The 18,842-nt window shown below is 36.7% G+C and overlaps 1 protein-coding gene across 3 annotated transcripts in view; it reads left to right on the forward strand.

The window, feature by feature from the left end:
* METTL15 (methyltransferase like 15) overlaps positions 1–18,842 on the forward strand; it is a 201,529-nt gene that overhangs the window by 147,918 nt on the left and 34,769 nt on the right. For 2 of the 3 annotated variants that reach the window (XM_047690353.1, XM_047690354.1), the window contains 2 exons: positions 13,900–14,091; positions 16,518–16,696. In XM_047690353.1, coding sequence (XP_047546309.1) covers positions 13,900–14,091; positions 16,518–16,696 — 371 coding nt within the window. The remainder of the gene's footprint in view (positions 1–13,899; positions 14,092–16,517; positions 16,697–18,842) is intronic. The other variant, XM_047690355.1, reaches the window with a different exon arrangement.

Here is an 18,842-nt window from a genome sequence, read left to right on the forward strand (position 1 = left end):
TTATTTTCTTTTTTTTTTTTTTTTTATTATTCTGTCTTCTCTCTCTGGTTGCTCATGTGTTCTATATCATTTTATTATTCTTTCTAAGTTTACTCTGGAGTTCACAACATATATAATTTCCTATGAAAATCAAATATAAATTGATCCTTTAATCTTTTTCTGGACATTGGAGTTGCAAGGACTGTCACACTCTTGCCTCTTGTGTTACTATTGTATATTTAACTTTACATATATATTGATGCCACCAGAAATTATTTCTTATACAGTCAGTATTCATCTAGATTTACCGATATCTTTAAACATTCCAGTGATCTTCTTTCCATTATGCATTTTCTTTCTTTCAATTTGAGATTATTTTCCTTCTGCCTAAAAAAAATAATTTTTAGTATGTCTTTTAATAGGTATCTGATAGTAGTGAATTATCTCAATTTTCTTTAACTGAAAATATTTTTATTTCCCTTTCACTTCTGAAAGAAATTTGCCAATCTATTGGCTTTCATTATTTCAGTTCTGACTGTTGCTCCTCTGGGTGCAATATATCTTTTTTCTTTGACTGTTCTTAATATTTTAATTTCCCTTTGTCTTCACAAATTCTGCTATGATGGTCCTAGTTTTTGTTTGGTTTTCTTTTTTGGTGTGGGGAGTTGTTTATGTGTATATTCTCTGGAGTTTATTGTGCGTTTTAAATATGTGACTTGAAATCTTGAATCATTTTGGAAAGTTCTTGGTTATTATAAACATTGTTTTTACCTCATTTTCACTCTCCTCTCCTTTGGAATTCCAGTTATGCATATGTTAGATCTCCTTACCATGTTGCATGTCTTATGCTCTGCTCTATATTTTCCAAATTATTTCCTCTGCCTTTTTTAGTCTTAATACTTTCCATTAAACTATCTTCTATGTCACTAATCCTTTCTTGGGCTATTTTCTAAGCTATTCTTAAACTTACGTATTGAATTCTTAATTTCAGTTATTGTGTTGATCTGTTTTCCATTTGGCCTGATTTTTGTTTTACTATTTTCTGTAGAGGTATTTTTTGGGTTCAAATTACTTAATTAACCTTTCTTTTCTTAAGCACATCAGTTATCTTTAAGGCCATTCTAATAACTTTATTCTGTATAATAATTATACAGATAAATAATAATAATTTTATTCTGTATCCAGTATGTCTATTTCTGTTATCTATTCATTAAGATTGATATTTGGGCTTATCTCTCAGTCTATCTAGTAATTTTTTATTTGATTTCACACATTGTTTTTGAAAAATCATGGACCTATTTTTAGAGTCCAAAAGATATCTTCTTCCAGATATCATTTACTGTAGCTTTTGGTGGGCAAGTCATCTAACACCATATCACTTTCTTGCAGTATGAATTGAACTGACTGAAACCATATTTCAGTCTTTGTGTGACTTATTTTGGTCTTTCACCCAGTTTTAGCTCTTTTGGGTCTCAAATAAAATTCTGGGGTTATTACCTGGTCATATCCACTCAACGGACTGTAAACTCAGTCTTTGTCTTCTTCATCCTATGAGGTTGCCAGAAGTTCTGCTTAGTTTCTTACCCTCTTGGTTTCCACTTGCAAATAAACGATCGCCCTCAGGGGAAGAACTGCTCCAATGTCAGGCTCACTTGTTCAGACTACCCATTTATCTCCTCAAGTCTTAGCTGTTTTTTGTAGCTCTCGAATCCCTTCAAACAGATAATTTAATTACCAGGTTTCCTAGGTTTTATCCAGTGGAAGAGTTGTCCTCATCAAGCTAAACTGCTGTAGACAGAAATAGATGTTTTCAAATATATTGATCAGTTTATCCTCTGGAATATAGCCTCTGCAGTCATTGGAATTTTATGTTTTATTTACTTATCACAGGTAATATAGAACAGTGCCAGACATTTGGTAGTTGCTCAGTAAATATTCATTTGTTGTTTGTTTTTGTAACTGAGCAGTGGACAGTCTAATTTCTGAGCTGGCTATATATACAACTCACAATAGCCATAGGGCTATAACATATTAATGAGTGGAAAACTTATGAGGCCTACTAAGCTGTTATTCCAGAATAGAAGGAGATTACTCCAGTGAATAAATGTTAAAAGAGTTACTGAGAGATAAAAATACAATTATATTTATCATTTCTAATGTACATTATTCTAAAATGTACATTATGGGAGTGCCTGGCTATCTCAGTCTGTTAAGTGTCTGACTTCCAATCTTGGCTCAGGTCATGATCTCAAGGTTGTGAGATTGAACCCTGTGTCAGGCTCCCTGATGGGCATGGAGCCTGCTTAAGATTCTCTCTCTCCCTCTGCCCCCTCCATTCATCCCGTTTCTCCCTCTCTTAAAAAAAAAAGAAGTGCATTATGAATTGTGATGTAATGGCTAAATCCAGTTTTTAAGAAGTATTTCCTGAATGAAAGACAATGGTCAGTAAAAATAATGCTATCAAAGATTTTGAGCAAATTATGCAAAGCAAAATTAATGTCTTTTCATTCCATTTCTATAGTAGATGGAAATATTCTTTGAGCAGATGATCTTTGAGCAAGGGCATCAAATACACAATCAAATCAAATATATACAGTATATGGAAATATTCTTTGAGCAAGGGCATCTTTTAATATTTAAAAATGATAATTAACATGAAAATCAAAATATCCTAGATTTTATATATAAATATGTCTACAATGAGCTCTATGTGGTATAGTAAACATAAACATATCAAAAAGCGAACAGTTTTCCTCAACATCACTTCTCATTAGGGAAAAGCAAATCAGAACTATGGTGAGATATCACCTCATACATGTCAGAATGAATAACACAAGAGACAGTAGGTATTGGCAAAGATGTGAGAAGGGGGATCCCTCTTTTACTGTTAGTGGGAATGCAAACTGGTGCAACCAATCTGGAAAGCAGTACAGAGGTTCCTTGAAAAGTTAAAAATAGAACTGCCCTCCAATCCAGCAGTTGCACTACTAGGTATTTATCCAAAGAATACAAAATTACTATTTCAGAGGAATACATGCACCCTGATGTTTATAGCAGAATTATCTAATAGTGAAATTATGGAGAGAGCCTAATTATCCATTGACTGACGAATGGATAAAGAGGGTGTGATTCATACACACACACACACACACACACACACACACACACACACATGCACTCACATGCAATGGAATATTACTTAGCCACAAAGAAAGAAGGAAATCCTGCCATTTGCAATGACATGGGTGGAGTTAAAGTGTTATGCTGGGTGAAATGGGTCAGTTGGAGATAGACAGGTACCATATTGTTTCATTCATATGTGGAATTTAAGAAACCAAATGAGCAAAGGAGAAAAAAAAGAGAGGGGGGCAAACCAAGAAACAGACTCTTGCCTATAGAGAACAAATTGATGATTACCAGAGGGGAGACGGGTGGGAGGATGAGTGGAATAGGTGATAGAGATTAAGGAGTGTGCTTGTGATGAGCACTGAATAATGTGTGGAAGAACTGAATCATATTGTACACCTGAAACTAATGTCACACTGCATGTTAACTAACTGGAATTTAAATAAAAAACTTTAAAAAGAATGTTAACAGTTCTCAAACTATAATAGGCATGGTGTGGAAAGAGAAATATAGCCCAATAGAGGCACACCGGAGAGGTTGGACAAAAAAAAATCTTTGGTTGGGGCGCCTTGGTGGCTCAGTGGATTAAAGCCTCTGCCTTCGGCTCAGGTCATGATCCCAGGGTCCTGGGATCGAGCCCCGCATCAGGCTCTCTGCTCAGCAGGGAGCCTGCTTCCTCCTCTCTCTCTCTCTGTCTGCCTCTCTGCCTGCTTGTAATCTCTTTCTCTGTCAAATAAATAAATAAAATCTTTAAAAAAAAAAATCTTTGGTCAAATGATCATGGCCGGTATGCTCTGCGTTTGGTGGGCTTGAAGGAAATCCTTGCCATTGCTCTCAGCTATCAATTGGCAGCACAGTGACCAAATTATAAGAGTATCTAAGGGAAGGAGCTGGGGGAGGAGAGAGGTAGCATTTATTAAGGGCTTTTCTATGCCTAGGCATCTTAGTAGGTGTTATCATGTATATTAATTAAAATACTCTTCACAAAAGCTTTGTGACATTGGAATTGCTCTGTTTGCATAGTACAAATGAAGAATCTGGCTCCAGAATTATTAGACAGTATGCAGTTAGAAGAATTTTGATGTTATATGTTCAATCTTTATTTAAATACACAATCAAATGAAATACTCTTACATCACCAGGCTCAGTATATATTAGTGCATTTAGTCCTATATAGTAAAGCAGGCCAATAAGTTGTATTCCATATGTAGATGACTTGTGAGAGTCAAGATGAATAATACTTATCATAGTCAAATTAAAAAATAATTAGATAAAGAATTAGAAAGCTGATGATCTGATTTAGTCTGAGTCCAGAACTTGTTGAGGTATTTCTACCATACCCAGCTGTATTAAAGGGGAAACCTTATACACTGTGAAATACAGGGAACTGATACTGAGAGAAATTAAATAACTTGTCCAATACCATAGGGTTGGTAAGTAGCAGAGCCAAGATTTAAACACGAGCGTTATGATACAGTATCCTCATCCCACTCTACCACTGTTGTTTTAAGAAGAAATAAACCATCTCAGTGATTTACCTAAGTTTGTGCATATACCTTTCTATAATGTATGCTCTTGTTCATTTTTATATTCCTGTGTCCAGCCCCTTGTAGATAATCCTTATTCAGCAAATATTTGTTGGGTGCTAAATCTGCACACCTATAACTGTGAAGAGATGGCAAATATTAAAGACAAAGTGTTTTATTTAAAAAAAATTTTTTTAAGGATTTTATTTATTTAACAGATCACAAGTAGGCAGAGAGGCAGGCAGAGAGAGGGGAAGCAGGCTTCCCACTGAGCAGAGAGCCTGATGCAGGGCTTGATCCCAGGACCCTGGGATCATGACCTGAGCCGAAGGCAGAGGCTTTAACCCACTGAGCCACCCAGGTGCCCCAAGAACAATTAAAAGGTTTTAATAAAAAAAATCAGACAAACTAGGCAGATAATCAATCATGACAAGGTCATAATGGTGAGGAATGAGATCTGAAGTGGTATTAAATAAATAGAAAGTTGATAGGTATTACAGTGTAGTGGTTGAGAGCAAAGACTCTAGCAAGACTAGCCTGTGTTTGCATTCTTTTTTTTTTTTTTAAGATTTTATTTATTGATTTGACACAGAGAGAGATCACAAACAGGCAGAGAGGCAGGCAGAGAGAGGAGGAAGCAGGCTCCCTGCTGAGCAGAGAGCCCGATGTGGGGCTCCATCCCAGGACCCTGAGACCACGACCTGAGCTGAAGGCAGCGGCTTAACCCACTGAGCCACCCAGGCGCCCCAAAGTAGTGTGTTTGCATTCTTATTCTACCACTTCCTAGTCTTATGACTTTATTCTCTGTTCTTATTCTTCATCTGCTGATTGTGGGCCATAATGTCACTGACCTCTTAGGGTTATCAGGAGCATGAAATGATTTGATAAGTATACAGCACAGGGTCTGGCACACAGAAATTATCCCACAATGTTTGCCCTTACAGTTGCTCAAGTTAGCTATGTGTTTCATCCACTGTTTTGGTTCCCTTCTGATTCCTACTTGGGAGGCCTAATGGAGTGGTAAAGGTAGCCATGGCCCCTGCTTTGTGCCTACAGATCAATAAAATTTAATGACTGAAAAACAGGTAGTATATTGGGATTTGCATGAAATAATGTTGATGGTAATGTGAGAAGGACTTAGATCCACAGTAAGCAGACCAACCTCCTAAAAAAAAAGTTATTTGTATTTTGCTCTTCTTATCCTTTCATGGGACATTATTACCCAGGTATGTCCCCAAGTACCCACACAAAATAAATGCATAAGATTTATGATGAAGTGAACCCTGGATTCAGTTCACTTTAAGTTCAGTAAAACAAACTTTAAGTGTCTGGGTGCTGTTCCTGGCACCTTTAAAGAAATGTTAGTTATTGAGGCTCCTGGGTAGCACAGTCAGTTAAGCATTGGACTCTTGGTTTTGGTTTGGGTCGTGACCTCAGGATTGTGAGATGGAGCCCTGAGTCAGGCTTTGCATTCAGCATGGAGCCTGCTTAAGATTCTCTGTCTCTCTCTTCCTGCCCCCGCCTCCTTGTGCACTTGCGCTCTCTCTCTCTCAAACAAAAAAACAAATCTTAAGGAAAAAAAAATGTACTGTAAAGGGGGGAAACTTCTGCTTTACATTGCTCTGCTTGTCACCCTACTTCATATAATCCGTGTTTATTACTAGTCCTGACTTGATGTGTTGATTTTAGTGATTGGTCAGTTCTAATTACATCTCTAAACTTACTCTCTTATGCCTGACTCTCTAACCATATTCCTGCCTAGAACTTCAATTTCTTCATGACTAGATAACTTAGTCTTTTTAGGAAAAGTCTGGCCTGCAGTTAGAGCCCTCCTATTTGCTGTCACATTTACATGATGTTAAGTTAACTCATTCCCGTGTTTGCATTCTAATTCTACCACTTTCTAATTTTAATTCTACCATTGCTTTCTTACAGACCCCCTACTACCACCTGCTACTCCCTCCCAGATGATCATGTATTAGCTCTTACCGGACCCTTATGGCACAGACTCCTTATTGATCTCTGCCCAGATTTGTATTTCTGGAATCAAACCCTAGCCCCTTAGTCTACCTTTTTTTTTTTTTTTTAAAGATTTTATTTATTTATTTGTCAGAGAGAGAGAGGGAGAGAGAGCGAGCACAGGCAGACAGAATGGCAGGCAGAGGCAAAGGGAGAAGCAGGCTCTCTGATGAGCAAGGAGCCCGATGTGGGACTCGATCCCAGGACTCTGGGATCATGACCTGAGCCAAAGGCAGCTGCTTAACCAACTGAGCCACCCAGGCATCCCCCTTAGTCTACCTTTGAATCTAACAGCCCTTGAGTCTGGACTGAGCTATGGGCTTGCTCTGGCTAATGGGATATTAGAAAATGGGGCATATCAGGAACTTAAAAAGTACTTGTGTATTGGAGTCAGCCTACCTTGCTACTTTTGGAACTTGACCATTCCATGTTAAAGCTTGGGCTAACTGGCAAGATGCCACAGACGCATGGTCCAGTTGTCATCTTAACCCCAGCCAACTTCCCAACATGTAGGTGAGGCCGACTGAGACCAACTAAACCACAGTCACCCACTATCAGAAGAATCACCCAGTTGAGCCCAGCCTAAATTGCCGAAGCACAGAATATGAACTAATAAATGATTGTTGTTTTAAGCTACTAAGTTTTGAGGTAATCTGCCACACTGCAAAAGTTAGATGATTTAGAAAGGATCAAGACCATCATTATTAATCATTTTCAGGGACCATTTTTTGGTTTTTGTCAGTTGTTTATGTCTGGATTGCATATTTGTTTACTATGGCAGAATTCATTACTGTACTTGAGGATAGAGGTATATAACAAATTAAAGCATTTATTTAGTATTACTTGTTAAAATTACAGTAGAAGAGTATTAAATCTTAAGAGGAAAAGTATAATAGTGATGTTTTTCTTCCCTAGCCTGTCTCAGTTATTCTCCAAATCCAACTTAAAAATTTATGTTCAGACTTCACATGTTTTAAATTGTTTTGATTCTACACATGTAAGTCTTCTCTCCATGAAACTGAAAATTACAAATCCATGGGCAACCAAAGTACCTCTTTTGTATTAAGCATTTTATAAACATAGGAGTTTGGGGGTTTAAAAACCAAGATGGATAGTACTCACATTAAGAACAACCCTGTTCGGGGCACCTGGGTGGCTCAGCGGGTTAAGCCTCTGCCTTCGGCTCAGGTCATGATCTCAGGGTCCTGGGATCGAGCCCCGCATCGGGCTCTCTGCTCAGAAGCCTGCTTCTTCCTCTCTCTCTGCCTGCCTCTCTGCCTACTTGTGATCTCTCTCTGTCAAATGAATAAATAAAATCTTTAAAAAAAAAAAAAAAGAACAACCCTGTTCAACCCTGTGAATTGGATCCACTTTTATAATTTGTAGAGAAATTTATCCTTAACCCCTCTTATTAAACTTCTTGTGCAGTAAGAGGAATGAGAAAGTTCCAATGTCAATCCTAAATCAAATACAAAGTGAGTTGTAGCTACTCTTAACATCACTACCTCAGTGTATACTACTACATATTAGTCCTTTATAACAAACAGCCCATAACTTGTATTCTAAGTGCAGATGACTTGCTAGAATTAAGATCTTCACAAAAAAAACTAAAAAATGGCTTCCAGCAACCAAGGTATTGTTGACCTTCTACTGCTAAGCATCTTGCCTTTTCCTGGGCTTGGATTGAAGAACAGTTCTCACATAGCATGTGCTTTGAATCATGGGCAATATTCTGCTTACATCCTGGGGAGTCTGAGGTGAGGACAAATGAAAATAATGATGATTTGAACAAATCGTGCATTTGTAATAATGGCTAAATGTCCTGGTTAGCCTCTATTTTGTGACCATCATGATCGTCCCTGGCTAAGTCACACTTTTTGGTTACTTGTTTTATAACACTTGTAAAATACATATGCACAAATACTGAAAATTAAAATTTGAAAGAAGGGAAGAAGAAAGAGAAAAGGGGATTGTGCCAGTCCAGTAAAATTAGCCTCACATTAATTGCATATATGAAATAATGTCCCCAGGGTCTAAAGTTAAGGCTGAGTTTTCATTCGACATATTAATTGGTAAGCTTTGTGGATGGCTTTTTTACTCTGAGAACAATCTAATTCTAGAAACATGTAACTGATGCAGCATCAGAAAGCTCTGCCTTAAACACGTGATTTATTTTGTGTTGACACTTGGTTACTTTTGTTACCATATGATATTCTCATACTTGTGTATTAAACTGAGTTTTGTACCACAAGGATTACATTTTAGTTATTCAGTAATAGGTGTAAAACTGTATGAATGTTGTGTGTTCAACCGTTATGTTTGAGGATACCCAAGAACTCCTTGTAAGATTTATTTTTGTTAATTTTACAAGTATATTAGCAAACAGGATAATAGCTGTAAAACCCAAGGGATTAAGACTGTAAAATAGTGGTTTGTGTGAGGTTTTCCTGTAGTACAAAGATTTCTGTGGTTAAAGGTAACACCTGCATCTTAAAGGGTTGTAGTAAATGTGTAGGGCAGAAATTGTACTTAGATCTGCAACAATTGACAAAGATGCACAAATACAGTAATGGAGGAAGCTTAGCAGCTGTGTCCATGAAAAAGACTGAAAGGGCAGCAGCTTCTTGCTAGACATATCTCCAAAGGCAACAAAACAAAAGCAAACAAAAAGTATTGGGACTTCATCAGGATAAAAAGCTTCACAGCAAAAGAAACAGCTAAAAAGCAACCTATGGAATGGGAGAAGATATTTGCAAATGACTTATCAGATAAAAGGCTACTATCCAAAATCTATAAAGAAGCTATCAAACTCAACACCCAGAAAACAAAAAAATCCAGTCAAGAAATGGGCAGAAGATATGAACAGACATTTCTCCAAAGAAGACATACAAATGGCTAACAGACACATGAAAAAATATTCATCATTAGCCATCAGGGAAATTCAAATCAAAACCACATCGAGATACCACCTTACACCAGTTAGAATGGCAAAGATTAACAAGACAGGAAACAACAAACATTGGAGAGAATGTGGAGAAGGGGGAACCCTCTTACACTGTTGGGAATGCAAGTTGGTGCAGCCACTTTGGAAAACAGTATGGAGATTCCTCAAAAAATTAAAAATAGAGTTGCCCTATAACCCTGCAATTGCAATACTGGGTATTTACCCCAAAGATACAGATGTAGTGAAAAGAAGGGCCATCTGTATCCCAATGTTCATAGCAGCAATGGCCACAGTCGCCAAACTGTAGAAGGAGCCGAGATGCCTTTCAGCAGACGAATGGATAAAGAGGATGTGGTCCATTTATACAATGGAATATTACTCAGCCATCAGAAAGGATGAATACCCAACTTTTGCATCAACATGGACGGGACTGGAGGAGATTATGCTGAGTGAAAGAAGTCAAGTAGAGAAAGTCAAATATCATATGGTTTCATTTACTTATGGAACATAAAGAATAACATGGAGAACATTAGGAGAAGGAAAGGAAAAGTGAATTGGAGGAAATCAGAGGGGGAGATGAACCATGAGAGACTGTGGACTCTGAGAAACAAACTGAGGGTTTTAGGGTGGAAGGGGGTATGAGGATGGGTGAGCCTGGTGGTGGGTATTAAGGAGGGCACGTATTGCATGGAGCACTGGGTGTGGTACATAAACAATCTTGGATCACTGAAAAAATAAAATTAAATTAAAAAGAAAATTAAAATTAAAAGCCCTCTTGAAATTTAGACGCATTGCTTTATAATAAACCTTCTGAGAATACAATGAGTATGTTATTTAGAAACAGAACCAGCAGAAGTTACACACACATACACGCACACACACACACATATAATGTATATCTCTTACTGGTTCTGTTTCTCCTGAGAATCCTTAGGGATATTGAGGGATATAATACATAAATATACAAAGGGATTTATTTTAAGGAATTGGCTCACACAATTGTGGTACTGGCAAGTCTGAATTGGGGCAAGCCATCAGGCTAGAAATTCTTTGACAGGAGCTGATATTGAAGTCTTGAGGCTGAATTTCTTCTTCCTCTGGGAAACCTCAGTTTTTGCTCTTGGGAAGCCTTTCACCTATTGGATGAGGCATACCCACATTATTAAAGGTAATGTCCTACTTACAGCGAACTGATTATTAACCACATTTACAAAATAACCTGCACCTCAACACCGAGATTAGTGTTTGATTAAATAACTAGATAATGTAGGCTTGCCAAGTTGACATATAAACAATTATAGATATAATCAGTCTCTCCCAAATGACATGGCTCAAATTTTCAGGTCCTGTTGGAACAGAGGTTGGCAAGCAAGAGGTGGCCAACAAATATCCCTTACAATGACTTAAAATGACAGTAGATATATGAAAGGCTTCCGTGGTTGTAGGTTTTTGGTTGTTTTACATGGATTAATATCAAGGGGAAAATATAGAAATATAGATATAGTGAGGAAATAGCAACTAAAAAACAGCTCAAAAACAGTAGTTGAGTTCTGATTATTGGGAATGTTCGAACATGAGCTGGAGAATTATATGTAAGGCCTTAAAATTAAAGCCCAATATTATGTATTCTTGACATCTGGAGAAAAATGAGAGACCTTCTGTTGTCCCAACCACAAGCTCCCCCCACCGCCGGCACAGTGCTCCCACAGATAAGGTTCCTGAGCCAAAGGACCCTTATTATCAAAGGGATAAGTAAAAATATCTGCTTATCCCTGAGTAGCAGGTTTCAATTCCCTGACCATGGAATTACTCAGACAAGCCAATCATATCACATTCTCCCATCAGAACCAAGGGTTAACAGTTCTTTTGAACTATAAAACCTGCTTCTTAATAGCCTCTGCTTGCCCACTCTATTCCTGCCACCCACATGTAGCCTTGCACACCCTCCTCCCCTGGGCTGTAAGTGCTGTAAGGATGTGTGATTAATAAACTGTCAGTCTCATCTGTCCAGTGGCCAAGTGCCATGTTTTCCATAATCCTAGAATGGGAATCCCTCCCTCACCAATGGGGAAAATGGGAGGTGGTTAAAACAGTGACTCTCCCCCTACCCCAGCATACCCCAGCAGTGATGGTGGAGAGGGAAAAGATTCAATCAGTTAAATAATTGGAATTAGTGAACTGTGAGTTGCTTTCCAATCCCAGTATTTTATTATTTGTGTTCCCAGTGTTTAGTATTAGCATTTGTTGTATATTTTCCAAATACAGATATAACAATTTATCTTTCTACTACTAGCATCCATCAGATTGTTTCACAAATTATTCATTTATATATTTCTTTCAGTTCAAAGCTCAGAAAGACATGCTTTATTCATCTTTTATTAACAATTAACATAATGCTAATTAACATAATATCTGATATATAGGAGATAGTCAATGAATTTTTGGTGAGTGAATCTGAAAATCAGTTTCTCCATCAGAGTTTGGGAAAAAATTACCAATGAGCAATGAAGTTCTCCTTAAACATAATATCATAAATATGAATTCCCCTCTTGAAATCCAAATTCACCCTACCCACCTGTAGATGGAGGGAATGAGGTCGTGGGAGAGTTGCCATTTTTTCTTTTCCCATTCCCCATCCAAAATGCATAGCAGTTGCCCTAAGGCTTCTGAAGAACCCTGCAGGCAGCATCTCACTTTGTGTAGGAAGGAGAATTAGTTTAGCTGCAAGGTGATTCCAACTTCTTGCCTGTCTATTGATTTTGAATGCTCCATTCACTTCAGAGTGCCTGCTGAAAGCTAACACATTGTTTCTGCAAGAAGGCATTTATTTTAAGCGTAGTTTCATGCATCAGGTGTGCAGCTGCACAGCACCCCATCCTAAGTTATGGTAAAAATATGGAACAATCTTAAGTGTTTGGCTTGAAGATGTTTGACATACCTTTTTTCTGTGATCCCTGTTTATTATCTATTGTACTTAAATTGGCTTATTAAATTTATTTTTTCTAGCTTTATTGAGATAGTAATTAATGTACCATACTATATAAGTTTATATATTTGACTTATATAAGTGTAATGATTTGACTTATATATATTGTGAAATGATTACCACAATAAGTTAGCATCCATCATCTCACATACATATAAAAAAACGTTTTTCCTTGTGATGAGAACTCTTAGGATTTACTCTCTTAACAACTTTATATATATATCATACAGCATTGTTAACTGTAGTTGTCATGTTGTATATTACATCCTTAGTATTTATTTAACTTATCTGGACGTTTACACCTTCTGACCACCTTCATCCAATTCTCTTTACCCCATCTTCTGTCTCTGGTATCCACAAATCTGATCTCTCTCTCTCTCTCTCTTTTAATGAGTTTGGTTTCTCTCTCTTTCTCTTTCCTTTTTAATATTAATATTCACATATGAGATCATACAATAATTGTCTTTCTCTGTCTGACTTATTTCACTTCGCATAATGCCTTCGAGGTCCATCCATGCTATCACAAATGACAAGATTTCCTTTTTTTTTTTTTTTAATGGCTGGATAATATTCCATGGTGTGTGTGTGTGTGTATGTATGTGTATATATGCAACTTCTTTATTCATTTGTTGATGAAAAGTTGTTTACATGTCCTTGCTATTATAAGTAATGCTATTACTAAAATGGGGGTGCAGATACCTCTTCAACAGAATATTTTCATTTCCTCTAGATATATTTCCAGAAGCAGAATTGCTGGATCATATGGTGTTCTATTTTTAATATTTTGAGGAAGCTGTATACTGTTTTCCATAGTAGTTGTACAAATTTATATCCCCAGCAACAGTACACAGTCCCCCTTTCTCCACATCCTCATGAGCGTTTGTTATCTCTAAATTTATTCTTTTGATAAATAATATGTACTTCTTTCCCTGACCCATAAATTTAAGATTTCTTTTTGAAAAGAGGAAAGTTTATTTTGTGCAAATGAATAAGGGATTTTTTTTTTAAAGAAATATGAATGGTCTGGAAAAAGAATTTTACAAATCCATGAACTTACTGTATCCCTTCACAGAAATACATAATAAACTGTGTTTGTTAGAAAAAATAAAATTACATTAAATCACCTCTGGTATTGAAACCAAGGATGTAAAGTTTCCATTTCCATATGTCTCTGTATAATACCAAGCATGTGATTGGCCCTTAGAAAATACATATTGGTTAAATAAGCTAATAATAGGCTCTGCTTCCTTCCATTGATCATAGACCTTAAGAATTTAATATAACAAAGTCTTTTCTCCATCTCCTGCATTTATTCACAGTAAACAGATCCGAGCTATGCTAGGCCAGTTCAGCCAGGCAGAAGCCTTATTAATGAAAGCTGGAGTGATTCCAGGAACTTTGGATGGAGTTCTTTTGGATCTTGGGTGTTCCTCCATGCAACTTGATGCTCCTGAGAGAGGTTTTTCCCTTCGGAAGGACGGCCCCTTGGACATGAGAATGGATGGTGGCAGGTGAGTGTCAATAAACCATTTCTCCTCACAACAAGAAATCAATTTTGCAGAAACGCTCTGGATTTAATTTCCTCTTAGGACTGCAGAATTCCCATCACACGCCCACACCTAACACTATCCATACATAATAAATCACAAGTTTTGTTTGCTACTCATTATAGACTTTAGTGTTTCTCTAGATTTGAGATTCTAAAAGGAAAATCATTGCTGTCTTTACACAGAATAGTGAAGAAGATAACTTCCATACTGATAATCTTTTTTTATAGATACAATATGAGCTTTTTAGACTATAAACAGTATTGATAAATGCGATGCTGAAACAATGGGTCCATTTCTATGCAGGCCCCACTATGCCTCTTGTGAGAGGTAAAAGGATTATATTTAAGGCATATTCTTTTGAATACTACATGAAATGCAAGATTCTGGAGGTCAGCGATTGTATGTTTTGTCCTGTCTCTGTCCTGTACGGTTACTTTGGTTTAACATTCCCCAGAGAAATTACAGTTTATGGTACCATACCAACATAGTGCTATGTACAGGACAGCTTTACACCTCCCCTTCATTCCTCACCACCCTGGAAATACTGGTTTGTTCTCCATTATTCTAAGAGGTACATATAACACAAAGAGGGTCACATTCTAGTAAAGTGTAGGATGAGTCATTTTAAACCTAAATTAATTTTTAAAGTTTAGATTATCACTTGTCTCTATGCCTAACACTGGCTTAGCGACAGAATAGTTTGTATGTACAAAGCTTAACCACGTTTTTCTTCCTCATTTCATGCCCCACCATGACCGCCAAATTATGTATCATGGTTCCTACCTTTGGGAAGCTTACCTTCTAAGAGGAATGTTAGATTTTCTTATGTCTAAATAAGCAAACCATTCTGTTACTATCACTAATCTGCAGTTCTAGACCTGCATAAACATTTCTACTGAGACAAATTTAGGTTTTCCAAAATGTCTTCCAATCTATTGAAGGACCTGCACATAAGAAATTTAATGTCCTGCTTAAGTCAGAAAATTAATAATGAGTTGACTTTGACTTCTTTCCCATAAAATGCTTTGTTCGATGGTAATTATTCACATATATAGCCTTTTCCCCTGTTTTGATATGACCTGTAACTTGGATTGTGACCCATACTTGTTGGAACCTTTTTGTTCTGAGTCTTACACCTTCTTTTGCACCAGTTGGCATTCATAGAATGAAGAATGTGATCATAAAAGAAAATAATGAAAATCCTTTAAAAAGCGGTGACTAATAGTAAAGGTCAAATATCCTTTCATGTTTGGAGATTGAGGTTGTTGTGCAGAGGTAATAAAATGTCAAGCAAATTTCTGTTTCTATGTCTTGTTAAAGGAGAATGCCTTCTGAAATACGATGAACATAGCTTCTAGTTAATAGTTGTAAATCCCTATATCGTTAATATGAAGACTTCTTAGCAAATTGTAGTCTGTGAATCAGGGTTCTTGAGGTTTTCCCCCTAAGAACCTGAAAATAAAATTGCTCTTGAGCATTAAACTCTAAGTCAATACATAATGGATGAGATTAGAGTTGAGCAAGTATATCTTAAAAAGCAGGATGGCTTCCCGGTACATAGCATAGACTGTATAACCTAATCAAAGATATGAACAGATCCGAAGAAAGTATATGGCATTCAGAAAGGGGGAGTAGATTTACATGAATTCATAGAAAAGGAGAGTCAGTCATTGCAAATATGTGTAATACTTATCCAGTGGTGTTATGGGATGAGGGAGTCCATGCCAAAAAATAAGGCCAGTCAGATCCTGGAGGCTGATATATCTCTGCAATGAAGGTAGATGCAAGAGGCTTTCTTAACCTGTTGCCATTTATCACTGGAATCTTATAGCATAGTTTAGTCTCTGATATTCCAACTTCCCCAACAGCTCTCAGATTATAGAAGGTGAGGGAAATTGACTGGGAGTATCTTCTTGCATAGACTTTTTAAGTTCAATTTGTGCTCCCATATAAGTACTTAGTTATTTATAATCTCAGAATTAGTTAAGTTCCTGAGGTGTAGGCTTATTTAAATATCAGTCAGTGTCTTGTATCTGTATCAAACAGTAATTTAAATTTTGAACAAACTAAATCCAAACATTTACTTTAGTTTAGGGGAAATCTGCATTAGTAATAATAACCTCTTTGTGAATTAAAAGTTAGTAAAATATTTTAATTTCCTGCTGCCCTTGACTTGATGAATGTCACACTCAATCCACTATTGCTGTTATGATGGGTATTTGAAATGGAAAATCTGTTTCATTTGTTGAAGATTTCAGTCTCTGACTTTAAAAACCTCAGATGCTCCCTTAGACTGTGTGTGTTTGTCTGACTTCAATACTCTGAAGTTTCACCTCTTGTCAATGAAAACTGACGTCAGCAAACTAATTGGCTCTTCTTGTGCGTAGGTACCCTGACATGCCCACCGCAGCTGATGTTGTGAATGCTTTAGATCAACAGGCACTTGCATCCATCCTGAGAACATACGGGGAGGAGAAGCATGCCAAGAAAATCGCTTCAGCAATCGTTCAGGCACGCAGCCTCTACCCCATCTCCAGAACCCAGCAGCTTGCCAGCATCGTTGCAGGTACCCTCATTAATTCTGAACAGTGTCTGAGAGAAAAAAAAAAAAAAAAAAGAAAGAAAAAATATATATATTAATCCCCCAAACTCCCAGAGGGATTCATTTGTACTTAAAAATCATGCAGGATTGAATATTGCGTATCCTTTTTTCCATACCAGCTTTCTTTTGGTTTTGCAAGCATCCCCCCTCCAACACCTCTCCTCCACACAATTTAAGAAAATATACTGTAGTTGCTGATTAGTTGAGCAATAGATTGCTTTTTTATGAGAGGTAATTTATCATTTGTGCCTACCAAGGTGAGACATGGAATGACAAGTGCAGAAGAATTTCTTGATCCATCACAGTGGTTGATAAGCATTCTGTATAAGATCTGACATTACCTCTCTTAGTTTCACATTTCTGCATTTTAATATTTTGGGCAAAAGGAGAATTGCATTGCCCAACTGCTAAAATAAAATCCAGTGACTCATACATCTATTCTAAACAACCAGCTAACAAAGGGTATGTGATGTATAGGTTATTCCATTTTGTGAATGCTAACTTAATCAGCCTGAGGGGTTTGTTGAAACATTTCATCTTCTCTGCTGTTTGCCACCATAAACCTCTTGAACTTAAGTCTAGCTAGGAGGCGCTTTATTATAGCCTTTCTGTTTGAAGCCAAAGTTGTTTCACAGCTGTGTTCCATGATGAAAGTTTTCCAAGGCAAAAATACAACTCCTGCAGTTATTTAACAGAATTCCAGTGCTAAATTCTTCATCTTGTTGGGCCATCTGAAATCCTACATCATTTTTATTTTACCAAATGTGTTAGGATTTCTTTTCAATGGCTTCTATTAAGTCACTTAAGTAGCTAAAGAGGTAGAGAAAATGAATAATTGCGTAGCTTCTAAAAAGAACCTAATATTGGTTGCCTCTGTCTTAATATTATCTATAGTTTAAGGAATAAAACTTGATTATAAATTTATTCAGATCAAGATTTAGAGATCAGCAATTGCTTTATGATATAATTTGATAACCCTATATTTTACTTAGGATAATAAAATATAAAGAGTTGACCAAGTATTTAAGTTTTTTAAGCTTTATACATACCTCAAGACCTTTCCAACTTAACACTGAGATTCCTGTTGTCAAGTAAGAGCAAAATTCTTGTGGCTTTTATGATCATAAAATATTCCATGGTATTTTTTCCCAAAAAGAGTTTGGGCTAGCAGACTGCATTAATTTACCCACTGTCTTGTATCCCTTAGTTAGTTAGTGTACTCACTAACCATTACTACCTTACTTTAGCCTTTCTGTCACTCTTTAGCTGTATATGTTGTTCTCTGTCTCCCATATGTTTATATATGAGAAAATCCAGAATTTTCTGCTGCTGAAAATGAGGACTTAGGGCTGAGGGCATCTTAGAGATCATCTAGTCAAAAAACCCCATCTGATAACTGAAGAAACTGAGCCTCATTGAGGGCCGTAGTTTCCTCCAAGGTAGACAGTCTAATTAATGGAAAAGCCAGTACTAATCTAGAATTTGGAAGCTCCATGAATTTGAGGCATAACTGGGAATTTACCTTTAAGATATTGAGTTAACTTCTTTGTCTCAGGGTCCTAATTTGCAAACTTGGGGTAATGACACTGTGGAATTACACAGAAATTAAATCAAAAAGTAAATAGAAACAGTTTAAGTATTTTCAGAGAGTATGATGTGAAAAACTTATTAAGGCTATGAGAAATGATATCATAAAAATGAGAATACTCATATATGTGTAGACTTTAATAAATACCATTAAAAGATTGAGTTCCCCATAATAAGTCCATTTTTATGGCTCAGATCAGCCCATAACAATACAAATTTATTTATGATATAATTCTGTGGAAAAGGGAAAAGCCAGAAATAAAATGGGTTTGCATCTTGCGCTCCTTTATTCAAAAACTATTTTGGGAGAGGCTGCTATATAAGGCATTATACTGAGTACTAAATGGAGAGCCGATCAGAGCTTCTGTTCATAAAGTTTACTAACTGATAAGTGACTGAAAAAAAACATAGTATAGTAAACATAGTTCTTCTACTTATACTGGAAACCCTCTTATTTACTGTAGTCCAAAGTTTTGATTTTGTGAGTAATAAAAAAGTTGGTACATGTGGAGAATTATAGAAC

Source organism: Lutra lutra, chromosome 10, assembly GCF_902655055.1.
Source record: "Lutra lutra chromosome 10, mLutLut1.2, whole genome shotgun sequence".
In the NCBI taxonomy this organism is placed as follows: Eukaryota; Metazoa; Chordata; class Mammalia; order Carnivora; family Mustelidae; genus Lutra; species Lutra lutra.